The 13722-nt window shown below is 59.9% G+C and overlaps 1 protein-coding gene across 3 annotated transcripts; it reads left to right on the forward strand.

Annotated features, from left to right (window-relative positions):
- The first annotated feature begins 139 nt into the window (after positions 1-139).
- On the forward strand, positions 140-12337 carry ACADS (acyl-CoA dehydrogenase short chain). 3 transcript variants are annotated; one of them, XM_045887492.3, is made up of 10 exons: positions 140-292; positions 1560-1723; positions 9138-9287; positions 9500-9611; positions 9987-10138; positions 10452-10622; positions 10694-10831; positions 10986-11081; positions 11284-11340; positions 11499-12337. In XM_045887492.3, the coding sequence occupies exons 1-10, from the start codon at positions 247-249 to the stop codon at positions 11649-11651; spliced, it is 1239 nt and encodes a 412-aa protein (XP_045743448.1). In that variant the 5' UTR covers positions 140-246; the 3' UTR covers positions 11652-12337. The 3 variants fall into 3 exon arrangements, with proteins under 3 accessions (XP_045743448.1, XP_064434573.1, XP_064434574.1); XM_064578503.1 differs by lacking the exon at positions 140-292 and adding an exon at positions 3877-3943 and having other exon boundaries at positions 1591-1723; XM_064578504.1 differs by lacking the exons at positions 140-292; positions 1560-1723 and adding an exon at positions 3911-3943.
- Positions 12338-13722: the final 1385 nt, after the last annotated feature.

The following is a 13722-nucleotide window of genomic DNA, read 5'->3' on the forward strand; positions in this document are numbered from 1 at the left end:
CCGCGGAATTGGATTTTAGGAGAGATGGGCCACCGTCCGAGGGTTTGGAGAAAGGATGAGGGCGGACCGCGGAGACCTCGCAAACGCCGGAGCGCGCTTTGAGCGCTCCGGGGAGGGAGGCGGGGCCGGGACCTGCCCCCGGGGCTAGGGGGCGTGTCGGCCGCCCTGGCCCGCCCCCCGCGGCCCGGAACCGGTGCGCTCCCGCCGGAGGTCGCCGAACAGAAACCCCGCGCCGCGTCCGCGTCCATGGCCGCCACGCTGCTCGCCCGGGCCTGCGGCCCCAGCCGCGGAGGTGAGTGCGCTCCGGCTCTGCACAGCGGGGCGGCGGCGGCCCGGGCCGGCCGAGCGGGCTCGAGTCCCGGCGGCCGGACGGCACCCTCTCCGGGAGCGCGCGCGGCCTTTGCCCCACTTGGGCCGCTGCTGGCGCCTGCACGGCCCCGGCTCCCGCTCCGACCCGCGCCCGCACTGCCCCCCCAACCCCCGCTCAGTTCCTCGCCCGCGGAGGCCCAGGGGCGCCCGTCCTCCCGAGCCAGGCCTGGGTCTGAACCCAGACTCTGCGTCTGTGACCTTGGGCGAGACGCTCGGCCCGTCCGCCGGATTTGGCCCGTGTGTAAAATGGCCCCAGCGATGTGTCCCTGTTCTTGTGGAGTTGTTACAAGGATCAGATCGCACGCAGGCTGGGTAAAACACTCAGCACAGCGCCTGTCAGATGGCTTTCAGTAACTGTTGGGGCTTGTTGATTATTTCATACCGCGCTTTCCCAGCTTATGTCTCTCACGTGGCCAGGGCTTCCTTTGCCTGCAGGACAACAGTAAGGGGACCCCCGTGGAGGGCTGTGTCTGCCAGGCCCTGTGCTGGTGCTGCAGTCAGCATCTCTTTCACCCTCCCACCCCCAGGAGCTCAGTACTGCTGGCCACCAGGTTTTCTAGGCACGGAGGCTCAGTGAAGTTAAGATCCTTGCCTAAGGGCGCCTGGGTGGCTCAGTTGGTTAAGCGACTGCCTTCGGCTCAGGTCATGATCCTGGAGTCCCGGGATTGAGTCCCACATCGGGCTCCCTGCTCGGCGGGGAGTCTGCTTCTCCCTCTGACCCTCCCCCCTCTCCTGCTCTCTCTCTCATTCTCTCTCTCAAATAAATAAATAAAATCTTAAAAAAAAAAAAGATCCTTGCCTAAGGTGGCAAAGCTGTGGTCTTAGTACGACTGGTGTCGTCCTGAAGATCGACTGGGATAGTTGTGTAGCAAGTGGAAGAAACATTCAGTTGGTGTGGGTTTCTCAACAGCGCGCTATTGACATTTTGGGCCGATAATTCTTTGTTGTGGGGTCTGTCCTGTACCTCGTAGGGTATTAGGCAGTATCCCTGGCCTCTACCCACTCCATAGTAAGAGCATTCCACCCTACAACTACCAGAAATGTTTGCAGACGTTGCCAGATATCTTCCGGGGGGCAAAATCATCCCTGGGGTAGGCCCACTGAGTCACTGGATGGCCATTACCATGATGATCATGCAGCAGGACCGCCTGCATTCCCCTCCCACTACTACCTGTTCTTCCTGCCCACAGCTCTGCATCCTCGGGCCTGGCGTCGGTTACATACTATCTACCAGTCTGTGGAGCTGCCAGAGACGCACCAGATGCTGCGCCAGACGTGCCGGGAATTTGCTGAGAAGGAGTTGGTTCCCATTGCAGCCCAGATGGACAAGGAACATCGCTTCCCGGCAGCCCAGGTGAGAGTTCCAACCTCAGCAGCCCCCTGTGGTGGTCTGCCAGCCACTGCGGGACTGGCGGTGACAGGGACAGCCAGAGGCACTGAGACTCCAAGCCAGGAATCCTAAGGTGGGTCCTGGAACCCAGAAGATGCTCTGGAGGTTTCCTTCATCCAGCACGAGGCCTGTTGCCCGGATTTAACTTCCGCAGTAACAGTCATAATGGTGGGTGGGCGTTGTACTTACCGTGGGCCAGGCATTGTGCTGCTAGCCACAGTTAGCGCTTGCAGGATGCCCTCCGGGGGCTAGGCCCGGTTCTGGGCCCCTCGAGGTGTGCCAGCCCATCTGCATCTCACAATCAACCTGTGAGGTGAGGGTCCAAGTATCACATACCCTGCTGGATAGTTGGTGAACTCACATGAACTGGGGGAGGGGGTGTTAAATATTGTGCCCCAGGTCATGGAGCTAATGAGATGCCGAGTGAGGGCCGAGGCCCAGCTCTTCTGCCCGACCCTGAGACCCCAGGGAGCGTGCTCCTTCCGTGCCTCTGTGTGTTTCCCTTGCAGTCAGCTCCTCTGTCATTTCCTGGGTAAGATGTTTCTGCTGGATCCCCGGGGCCTGGCAAGCCCTGTGGCACATGGCATAAATATCCAACAAATATTTGTTCAGTAAAGGATTTGTGGAGGTGTAAATCTTTCTGGCCTCTTCTCCTGGCCTGTTTGTCACTCTAAGGAGTTCCAGAGTTTTCTGATTGCCATTTCATGTTTCCTGGGCTCTGGGGCCACTTTTCCAGCTTAGAAAATACCGTGCTGTTCACAGCGTCTTGGGCACCATGCCCGGACTGTGGTGACACACGGAGAGCTCCGAGTGAGGTGGGCAGATGGCAATCCGGGCACTGACGCTGTTTGGGTAACTTCGGGTAACTTTTGGGTCATCCTGGCTAGGTCTGAGGACATCCTCACCTGCAAATCTGATCCCCATTTGGCTTCTAGAATGCTTGCCAGGATTAAATGAGCCAACACATGTCGAATTCTGGTGCCTCCTGCTCCTGGGGACATGGGAACTGGCAATACTATGATTGTTTTTATTACAGTTGAGAAATTTGAGGCAGAGGGGGGGTTAAGTGATTTTCCAAGGTTACCGATTTGTGCGCTAGAATTCACATCCCAAGCCTGGCTGGCTCCAGGACCTCCTTCTCCATCCAGTTTCCCCGAGGTTGGCCCAGAAGCCCGGCTGGCGGGCAGGGAAGGCCTGTTCTTGTTGGGAATATTCCCGTCAAGGGCCTAAACTACCCTTCTGCCCTCCGCTCTGTGACCCCACCCAGCACGTTCCCTTTACCGTTCAGTGCCATTAATGGAGATGTGACCAAACTCCAGCTCTCGGTGAGCAGAGGATGGGAACAAGCCGAGAGGAGTTTCAAGACGTTGCCCCCAGAGCAGTTGCCTGAGACATGGCTGTGTGTTGGGGCTTTTCCTACCAAAAGACAGACGGCTTGATTTACTTTTCCTCCGCTATTCCTCTGTTCCCTCAAATTCTTACTAAGATGACAGGCCTAGATTTGCTCTGGGCAAGAAAGCTGGCAGTAGAAACAGACTTTTTTCCCCCAAGCTCCTCTGATCTAGTCCTCTGGCTTTATCATCTCCTCCGATCTAGTCCTCTGGCTTTATCATCTCCTCCGATCTAGTCCTCTGGCTTTATCATCTCCTCCGATCTAGTCCTCTGGCTTTATCATCTCCTCCGATCTAGTCCTCTGGCTTTATCATCTCCTCCTTGCTTCCTGGGGCTTGGGAGTTTGCAAGCTACCCCTCGGAGCAGTGGCAGACACAGGTGTGGAGGGAGGAGGCCACGGCATCAGCCTCCCTCCCTCTGGAAGCCAGGAGAGCTCATCAGGACTCGCCCAGGGCACGGCCGTAGCTCCGAGTTGTGATGGCGTCTGTCTTTGGGTCTGTGTTGGTCTAGGTGTTTTCGTGTCGCTGATCACGCATCCGGCTTGCACTTTCCCCTTTTCGGAGATGACGAAGGAGCCACTGTTTGAATGGTATGGGGTTGTAGAGCTAGGGAGGAGCTGTGCCTCATCTTCTGATCTTGCCACCACCCCTCCCGTGCCCCGGACTCTTGTCTTGGCGGCTGATGGGACGCGGAGGTTAATCCGTGTTTGCTTCCCTTCGTGGCAGATGGAAGCCTGCTGGATTTGTGCTTTTGTCCCCGGCTCTGTTACTCTGGATGGCGCTCAGCTCCCAGGTACCGAAGGGAATCCAGGGCTTACGCGGGCAGAGGGATCAGAGAACTAGACCCACAGATAATATGGCAGGTTGCCCAAATCAAAATAATACCACTGAACGTTACCCAATAAAACGGTGATAAGAACAGGAATAGCTATCATTTGGGGGTTACTGTATTCCAGGTGCTTGCATTATGTCTTCAGCACAACACTCTGGGGAAGTTACTCAAAGTGTCCTCAGTGTTTAGATGAAAAAACTGAAGCCAGAGGTTAAGTTTCTTGCCTAACAGCCCCACAGGTAGGATGGGAGGAGCCAGATACAGATCCCTGAGCACCCGCCTGGCCTATAGTAGGTGCTTAGTTAGTGATTTCTAATATTTTTTCCTGAAGAATTTTTTGTCCACCCGGTTCCCCCAGAGAAAGTGGGTTCATGGGGGAAGATTCAAGGGGAGAAGAATTGAGGGAGGCCAAGAATTAGGTGGAAGGCTAGTGCCAATTTCTGCTTGCTTGGCTGGTTTGGGAACCTACACTGAGCTTCAGTTTTCCTGTATTCAAACCAAAAAAAAAAAAAGAAGAAGAAGAAGAAAGGAAACAGGAAAATTTACAATGTTACTTTGTTATAAAGGGAAATAAGAAATAAAACGGTGTTTCAACTGATTTTGGACTCACCAGCCTTCCAGCACGTGGGGGCTGTATATCTATTGTGTAAACTGGGCCCCTGGCCTGGCGGGCTCAGTCAGTAGAGCGTGCGACTCTTGATCTCAGGGTCATGAGTTCGAGCCCCATGTTGGGGTGTGGAGCCTACTTTAAAAACGAAACAAAACAAAAAACCAAGCCCCGTTTCTTCTCCTTCACTTGGTGACTGTTTATTGAATAACTTTAGTAGAGCAGGTGCAAGACCCACTCTTCCTTGTCGTGCTCTCTCTCCGGTGATGGTGCTTCCCTGACCCAGTTAGCCACATAGAAACCTCTAGAACCATGCCCCGTTGTCTTCTTCCTCCTACCCACTGAGTCCTGTTAATTCCACCCTGGAAGTGTGTCCCGAATGCCGCCTCCCCTCTGTCCCAAGCGCATTCCTCCATCTGTGTCCTGGGAGCATCCTGTTCCTCACGGCGACTCTGTGGCTGGCCTCAGCACAGTGCTTTGTGCTGTCTCGGGCGGTCGGCTTCCTGCGCACACCCGCACGTCCCTGTCCACACGACCCCGTGCTCTTGGGAAGAGCCCGACAGTCCGCAGCGGGGTTGCTGACCGAGCGGGGAGGCGAGGTGACGCCGCGTGGCCGTCCTGGCCCAGCACGTAGGACCCGCCGGCCACCAGCGGACACTCGAGGCGGCGGCAAACAGGGCTTCTCTCCCTTGAATAAGCAGCAAATCTCCGGCAAGGGAGGAGTTCGGATCCTTTGAAGGGAGTCAGTTTTGACTGTGTTGAGCTCATGCAAACTCAGGATACGTTTGATTCTGCGAAGGCGTAAGCTCCGGGGGCGCCTTACGGCGGTGCGTCTCTAGGAAGTGCCCGCTCAACGTTCCCCAGCGGGAAGGACACACATGTTCTTCCTGTTTCCGCTGCTTTGCGTCTTGTCCCCGGTCTCTTTCTCTTTTCCATGCTGCCATCTCTTCCCTGCGCTGCCAGGCTGGCTCTCTCCCCCGCCGCCGGTCCATTTGCCCGGACACACCACCAGCATTGTTCTGTCTCTGTGTTTTCCCTAGAACGTTCCTGCGAGCTGGCTGTAGCATCATGCCAGGGATCTGGTGACCTCTTTTCTTTTCTTTTTAAGGATTTATTTATTTATTTGTCAGAGAGAGAGAGCACAAGCAGGGGGAGCAGCAGAGGGAGAGGGAGAAGCAGGCTCCCCGCTGAGCAGGGAGCCCGATGCTGGGCTTGATCCCAGGACGCTGGGATCATGACCTGAGCTGAAGGCAGATGCTTCACCTACTGAGCCACCCAGGCGCCCCTGGGCTTTCTGAGTAGAAAGGTTGGGAAAAGCAGAGCCGGGCATCACTGATGAAATTGGGTGAGCCGGATTGCGTCCAGGCTCTGGGTCCAGTGTGGGCGAGCTCCTGCCCTCCAGCAAGCTGGAGCTGGAAGCTTTTCAAGCAAACCCTGGTGGCAAGTAGTGGGGGCAGAGTGGACCTGGGTGAGACTTGAGGGGAGTGACTGGTCGGGGTGCAGTGAGCTCCTGCAGTGAGAACCTTCAGGAGAGCCGGTGGGGGGGCGCAGTCAAGGGGAGAGGGCCCCCAAGCTCTGGCTTCTTTATGGCCTGGACGTGGCTTGACGTCCTATGTCCCGGAGGAGTCGCCTCTCTGTGGAGCTCCCCCCCGCCTGCAGAAGGAAGACGGATCATCCTCACTCCGCCCACACCCCACCTGGGGATTTCGGTTCCCTTTTTGTTAATTGGGGTGAAGTGGAGTTGTGGGGTGTGGGACGACTCCGTCCTTCATTCCAGGGATGTACCATGAAGGGCTGTGAGATGAAGAGGAGGTTGGGTAGCACCTGCAGCATGGGACAGTTTTGCCGGGAGGCCAGAGAGAGCCTTCCGGCAAGGCACCCATCGAGGCCTGCGCGTGTATCCTGGAGGCCCGCGTGCTTCCAGCCCCCGGGGAGTGTGGCCCAGGCTCCTGACCCCACACCGCCTTCCCCAGCGCAAGGCCGCGTTCCCCCTGGCGTGGGTCTGTTGGCTGCCTGGAAGGGTGAGTCTGACGGTTTCTGTTTTGAGGCCCCGCTCGTGCTGGCACCGAGCCCTGTGAGCCCCCACGTGGGATGAGATACGGTGCTGTGTAGACCACAGCCCGCCGCCGTGCTGCAGTGCCTCTGAGCAGGCCCACCCCTCCCGCTGCAGCCGTGTGGTCACCACAGAATGTTTGTCTTTTTCGAGATTCTCAAAGTGACACATCTGGGGTACCTCTGAGTCCCCCCTCTTTTTTTAAGACAGAGCGTGAGCAGTAGGGACAGGTTGTGGGCGGGGGAGAGTCGTAAGCAGGCTCCGTGCCAAGCGCGGGGCCCAACCCGGGGCTCGATCCCGTGACCCTGAGATCATGACCTGAGCGGAAATGAAGAGTCCGACGCTTAACTAAGTCACCCAGGCTCAGAAACTGTCAGTTTCCTCTTGCGCTGTTGTGACAAATGACCACAGACTAGAGACTAGCAGCTTAAAACGACAGCGGCTTATTATCCGACAGTTCCTGGAGGTTGGAAATCCAAAGTGGGTCTCGCTGGGCCGAAATCAGCACGCTGGTGGTTGTGGAGAAGGGTCCATGTCCTGCCCCTTCCAGCATGTGGAGGCCGCCTGCGCTACCCGCCTGTGACCCCCTTCCAGCCAGCACTAGGGTCACTCTGACACCTGCTTCCACTGTCACCTCTCGTTCTCCTTGTCTCCCTCTTCCCCTTGTAAGGACCCTTGAGATGCCATTGGGTCCCCCTGGAGAATCCACGATCCTTAACGGCATCTCCTCTGCAGAGGCACCCGCGTCTGCCCTCTTGTGGCCACAGGGCGCCATCAGCTCTGTGGGCTCGGTAGGTCAGTGCCACCCCGGGGACAAGAAGTGTCTGCCCCCCCCACCCCAGGTGTTTTCGGGAGACACTGAGGGGGGAGTAAGGCCACCCCAAGCGTGGAGGCTTGTAGGAGGGTTTCCTATGGGAACAGTTCAGGGCAGAGTCTGGTAAGAATTCCACAGAGGGGCGTGTAAATCATGATGGGAGTGCTCCTCATCCCGCTCACCCTAGTCCAGGTGACCACTTGTCAGCCACTTCGTGATGGGAAGTGCGTTCACCCATCGTCCCACTTGCGCCAGGCGCCGGGCTCCGCACTTGATATGCATTTTCTCAGTCCTTCAACAGTCCCGTGACGCAGGTGCTATTTGCGAAGGGGGTGCAGCACTTACAATCATGGAAGTAATATTAATTATAGAAAAATGAGAAAATATTGTGAAAATTCTTATGTTTGCTTTTTTAAGTCCAAATAGTGTAAGAACGTGGTTCCAGGAATCAAATGACACCGAGGGGCTCTTGGAAAGCAGCGCTGCCCTTCTCCTCGTGCCCCCAGCCGCTCCCCACGGGCACTTGGTTTTAGTTGCTTCCTTTTGAAGCTCAGTAGGTTCTGTGTGGTCCGTGTCGGTCCCCCAGAATGCAGGCTCACCTGTCCCAGGTCAGAGGGGCGGAGCTGGTCGCTGTGCTGAGCTGGTTGTGACCCTGGAGTCACCGGGGTGCGGTCCGGCCGCATTATTCATGAGCTCTGGCCCTGAGCAGGTTGCTCTATGTGTCTGAGGTCTGGAGAGACTCAGATGCGGAGTTTGGCTCACAGTAGGCACTTGCTGGTTGATGGTTACTGTTATTGTTGTTCCAAATCAGAAACTCCAAGCTCTTAGCATTCATTCACTCATTCGTGGGCACTGCGAATATCGCAGTGAGCAAAAACCAGTCTTGGCCCTCATGGTCAGGGAGAAGGATTTTTTTTTTTTTTTTAAAGATTTTATTTATTTATTTGACAGAGACACAGCGAGAGAGGGAAAACAAGCAGGGGGAGTGGGAGAGGGAGAAGCAGGCTTCCCGTGGAGCAGGGAGCCCGATGCGGGGCTCGATCCCAGGACCCTGGGACCATGACCCGAGCCGAAGGCAGACACTTAACGACTGAGCCACCCAGGCGCCCCCGGGAGAAAGATCTTAACCCAAACCAGCAGAGTAATAGGTGTGAACTTCCAGCTGCATAAGCCCCGCATTGGAGGGGCACAGGTTCTGGGAGAGCTGCAAGAAGTGAGGCTTGAGCTGAGATCTGGAGGGAAGGAGACCACAACAACTAGTTGATAAAGGGCATTACTGACCGGAAACAGCATGTGCAAAGGCCCTGTGGTGGGGAGACAGGGGTATGTGTGTAGAGCTGAGAGAAGGTCTGTATGGCATTGTGCTGTCCTGCTCCTTACCCTGGGGGCCCCTGAAGGTTTTCTGTGCCTTCTGCCTGCTTGCTGGCTGTGGCTGCAGACACAGAGGTGAGCCAGTGTGGAGTGTGGGGGCAGAACAGCTTGGATGCACGGTGCTGTCAGGCAGACCTGAGCTGAGGCTGGGTCTTCAGCGTCTGGCCTTGGGGATCAGGGGATGGGTGGATGGGACCACATGGCCCGAGTTTCCGCAGGCACTGGCTCAGGAGCAGGAGGGTTTGGAGTTGGGCGGGGTGGGCACGGGCCCCCAGCTGCCCTTGCCATGACATCCTCCCTTTGCGGCCAGGTGAAGCAGATGGGCAAACTTGGGCTTCTGGCCATGGATGTGCCTGAGGAGTTCAGTGGCGCCGGCCTCGATTACCTGGCCTACGCCATTGCCATGGAGGAGATCAGCCGGGGCTGTGCCTCGACAGGAGTCATCATGAGTGTCAACAACGTGAGTCCCCACTCCTGGGACACACAGGTGGAAGGGAGGCTCCCGTGGGCAGGTGGGCACTCTGGCCACGTGTTCTGGTGTCCTGGGCATGGCCGGGCTTTGGCACCCAGCCCCCGACCTCCTCTGGGCTCGGTTCTTTCAGGTCGGGTCTTGGAGTGGGGTCCACAGGCCCCCTCTGACCACCCACCCACCCCTTCTGCCCACCCCCACAGTCCCTCTACTTAGGGCCTATCCTGAAGTTCGGCTCCAAGGAGCAGAAGCAACAGTGGATCACCCCTTTTACCAGTGGCGACAGAATTGGCTGCTTTGCGCTCAGTGAACCAGGTACCACGGTGGGACCGTGGTTGGCCCCCGTGCCTTGTGCAGAATCAGAGTGACAGACTCGGGTTGGAGCTGGGTTGCCGCTGGGGCAGAGGCAGGAGCGGGGCCATGAGACACAAGGGCACAGGCCTTCGGTGTGGGCAGTGGGGGCTGAGCTCTGGCCACCTGGCTCTCTCTTGGGCGTGAAGATGCCCCACTCTGCCCCCCCGCCGCCCAGGCCCTCTTGGACTAGTCTCTGAGAGCTCTCTGGTTGCTGGTGTGGCCTGGGAGCTTCCTCTTGGGAGCCAAACCCTGATTCTTTGTGCTGGAGCTGGGGGCCAGGCTGGGTCCCCTGCTCACTGGCGGCAACAGTGGCTTCTGAATCTGTGTCGGGGGCAGGGAACGGCAGCGACGCGGGAGCCGCCTCCACCACTGCCCGAGCAGAGGGGGACTCATGGGTCCTGAACGGCACCAAGGCCTGGATCACCAATTCCTGGGAGGCCTCCGCCGTTGTCGTCTTCGCCAGCACAGACAGATCCTTGCAGAACAAGGTGGGGACCCCGGGGAGAGGGTTGGGCAGACCTCTGGGCCGCAGATGTTTCTTAGCTTCTCGATGCGAATTCCCTGTGGCTCAGTGGAGCTGTCCCTGCTCTCACACCCCTTGGGGCGGGCCCTTTGCTTCCCTGGCCTGCTGGTGGCCTGAGGCCCGAGTCTGCACGTTCCCCTAAGCAGCCAGCAGAAGGCGCCCCGGCTGAGGTCTGAGGGAGGTGGCGGGAAGGGGCCGGTTTGCTCTGGCGCCCTTGAGTAAGGGGTGTGGCCGGGCCAGTCTCTGAGAACATCTCTGCCTGAGTCTGGGCCTTGCAGGGCATCAGTGCCTTCCTGGTTCCCATGCCGACGCCTGGGCTCACGCTGGGGAAGAAGGAAGACAAGCTGGGCATCCGGGCCTCATCCACGGCCAACCTCATCTTTGAGGACTGTCGTATCCCCAAGGACAGCCTGCTGGGGGAGCCGGGGATGGGCTTCAAGATAGCCATGGTGAGCCTGGCGGTGGGGCCGGGGGCCCTGGGGCCCAGCTGGCCAGCCACTGACCGGGGCCTTCCCCACAGCAAACCCTGGACATGGGGCGCATTGGCATCGCCTCCCAGGCCCTGGGCATCGCCCAGGCCGCACTCGATTGTGCTGTGAACTACTCTGAGAATCGCAGGGCCTTTGGGGCGCCCCTCACCAAGCTCCAGAGCATCCAGGTAACGGGGAGCCTGGCCCGGATGCTGGAGGGAGGGCAGCTCGGCCTTTCCTCTCTGGCTCCCAGGTTCTCCCTCCTCTTCCCACCCCCCTCCTTGGAGGGAGGGGCGGCCACTGACTGCTGTGGGGTGGGGGTGGGGGGCTGGGTTGTTGCAGTTCAAGTTGGCGGACATGGCCCTGGCCCTGGAGAGCGCCCGGCTGCTGACCTGGCGTGCTGCCATGCTGAAGGATAATAAGAAGCCTTTCACCAAGGTGCCTGTGGGGAAGGGGTCTCCCCAGGCATGGCCCAGAGCTTTGGTGTGTGGAGCAAGACGTCTGGGTGGGGTTCCAGTTCCTCGGGCCTATGGGTTTATTGCTGCAGGGGGAGGCTCCCCAGGACCGGCCCCGCTGAAGCGCCATGTGCCGGTGGCTCCCCGCTGAAGTAGTTTCTGACCCCACTGTCCCCTGTGCCTAGGAAGCGGCAATGGCCAAGCTGGCCGCGTCGGAGGCTGCCACTGCCATCACCCACCAGGTGAGCGTCCCGGTGCGAGAGGGGGGCGCCAGGCGAGGCCCCCGGGGGGTGAGTGGCAGGAAGTGGACTAGCGTCCCCGCCCCTGCTGGTCCCCCAGTGTGGCCGATCCTGCCCCTGGCGCGGCCTTTTCCCTCCTGATGGGCCGCTTTCCCCGGTAGGCCATCCAGATCCTGGGAGGCATGGGCTACGTGACAGAGATGCCGGCCGAGCGCCACTACCGCGATGCACGCATCACCGAGATCTATGAAGGCACCAGCGAGATCCAGAGGCTGGTGATCGCCGGGCACCTGCTCAAGAGCTACCGGAGCTGAGTCGCGAGGCAGGGCCGACGAGCGCCCCGCTCAGGTGCCAGGCTGGCCTGAGGACCACGGGAAAGGGGGGCAGGAGCCGTGAGGCTTTAACCCTGACGCTTGGTCTGGGACCCTGGGGGGTGGACAGCTGGGGGCCATGCCTCTTCTTGCCAGGACCTCCTGGCCCCAGCCCTCTGCTGTGGACTCACCTGCCGCGCCCACCTCCACCCACCCCAGACCCAACTGCCTGGGGGTAAGTCTGGGAGAAAGGAAAGGTGAGGGGCGGTGACCTGCATCGGAGGACCCCCAGTCTTCAGCTCCATTTTTTGACTTTGCTTCCTCTTCACACCTGTGCCTTGTTCTCTTCATCCAAGTGTACCTGGCCTCCTGGAGGCGGGGCCTTGGGAAGGGCTGACTTACCACTATGGGACCCCCATTTCCGTTCTCAGCAGGAGACCCAGGTGGGACAGGCTCTTGGATGCGCCTGCTCTTTTCCCTGAGGTCAGGGGTCAGGAGGAGGAGTGGGGGCCTGCGGTGGGGGCCAGAACGACCGGTGGTCTCGGGAAGGCGAGCTGGCTCCTCGGGAAGCACCTGGAACCCCATAAACCGGTTCTTCATAAATTATAAATGTGTGGGAAGGGGTCTGAATCATTCTTGAGGACAATCGATTGTGGAGACGAAGTAATAAAGCATACCTGTGCCCTGGTCCTCGTGTCCTTGCCTGGGCGCTGCTGGGGGGGGGACGTGGGCGGCTAGTGTGCCCGGGGACAGCTACCACCTGTGAGTGTGTGTGCGTGCACGCGGGTGTGAGGCAGACTGCAGGGGCGTCGGTGTCGAGGGAGAGCTCCAGCACGAGGCAGGGTTGACCTGCTCCAGGAAGGTACAGAGCTGTACCTTCAGGTACAACGCGGTCCCCAGGCCGCGTTGAGGGTCTAGGACAGTGACTGCCGCGCACGGAGGGCGGGTCGGGGCCCCTGGGTCAGTGGGTGCTGTCCAGATGGCTCCGCAGGGTGGGTCGAGCCCCTGAGCAGGAAGGAGGAAGGGACGGTGCGTCACAGGTGGGAAGGGCGACTGGGAAAAGCGATACAGGCCTGCAAGCCCGGCTGCGGAACGGTGGACATGGGGCCGCCACAGCATCCTCCCCTGGTGACGGGGGTCTGGTGCCCCTGGAGCCAGAGCCCAGCTTTTAACGGCAGCCACCCAATGCGGCGAGGCAGCGGGAAGAGAAACCCTGCAAGACAGAGTTCCAGGGAGCGGGGGTCAGCCCTCCGCAGGGCGGGGAAGCGGGCCTGTCGTCGCGGTGAGGTCTCTGCAGGAAGTGGGGACGGAGACATGACCCATTTGGAGTCCCCATCACGTGGGCGCCGAACAGCCTCGATGCCCTTGGCGGAGGAAGTCGCGGGGAGCTTCGCGCCTCCCCTGGGGCGCTGCCCTGGACCCGGGCCCAGGCTCCCACGCCAGGGGCTCGCTGCGTGCGCGGCGCGGCGCGGCGGGGGGCGGAGGGGTGGGGTCTCCCTGCGCCGCGGGGCGGGGCCCACGGGCGGCGGGGCCCGGGCAGCAGGTGCTGCGTCCCGCCAACAAGCCGCACCCGCGGCCGCTCGCCGCTTCCCGCGCGCTCTCCGGCTCAGGCCGGCCCGCGGACCTCCGGGTGATCTGCGCCCCCTCCTGCAACAGGTGAGCGCCCCGAGGGGCTTGGCTCCTGGCTCACACCCTCCGCGGGGACCTGCCGCTGTCGCCGCCCTGGGCTCAGGTGCAAGCCGAAGGTGCGGGGTGGGATTCGGGGCTTCTCCCCAGGAGCGGCCAAGTTTGACCTCCCCCACCTGGGAGGCAGATGAAGGTCAGTCCCTCTCTGAGTCACTGACCCCGCGAACAGCCAGGAGGGGGTGTTCGGGTGGCTCTGTGACCCCTGCAGCCTGGTAGCACTGGCTCCCTGGCCCAGCTGAGGGGTGAGGGAGCAGGCAGGTGGGTCGTGTTGTCTGGGCCATTAGTCTAGCTGGTGTGTGGGGGGGGGGGCGGGCAGGTGATGTGGAGGCTCAAGGGGAACGCAGGGGATCCCCACCGAGCCTTACCCTCCCCCCCCCCCCCCGGCCGG

Source organism: Mirounga angustirostris, unplaced genomic scaffold (genome assembly GCF_029215605.1).
Source record: "Mirounga angustirostris isolate CCGP_5_RB_7025 unplaced genomic scaffold, mMirAng1.0.hap1 SCAF_14, whole genome shotgun sequence".
NCBI lineage: Eukaryota > Metazoa > Chordata > Mammalia > Carnivora > Phocidae > Mirounga > Mirounga angustirostris.

Bases quoted from the DNA above. Each gene is read 5' to 3' on its own strand.
- ACADS (XM_045887492.3), top strand. From the start codon at position 247: ATGGCCGCCACGCTGCTCGCCCGGGCCTGCGGCCCCAGCCGCGGAG. The intron at 293-1,559 runs GTGAGTGCGCTC...TCCTGCCCACAG, and splicing joins CTGCGGCCCCAGCCGCGGAG to CTCTGCATCCTCGGGCCTGG. The intron at 9,288-9,499 runs GTGAGTCCCCAC...CCACCCCCACAG, and splicing joins TCATCATGAGTGTCAACAAC to TCCCTCTACTTAGGGCCTAT.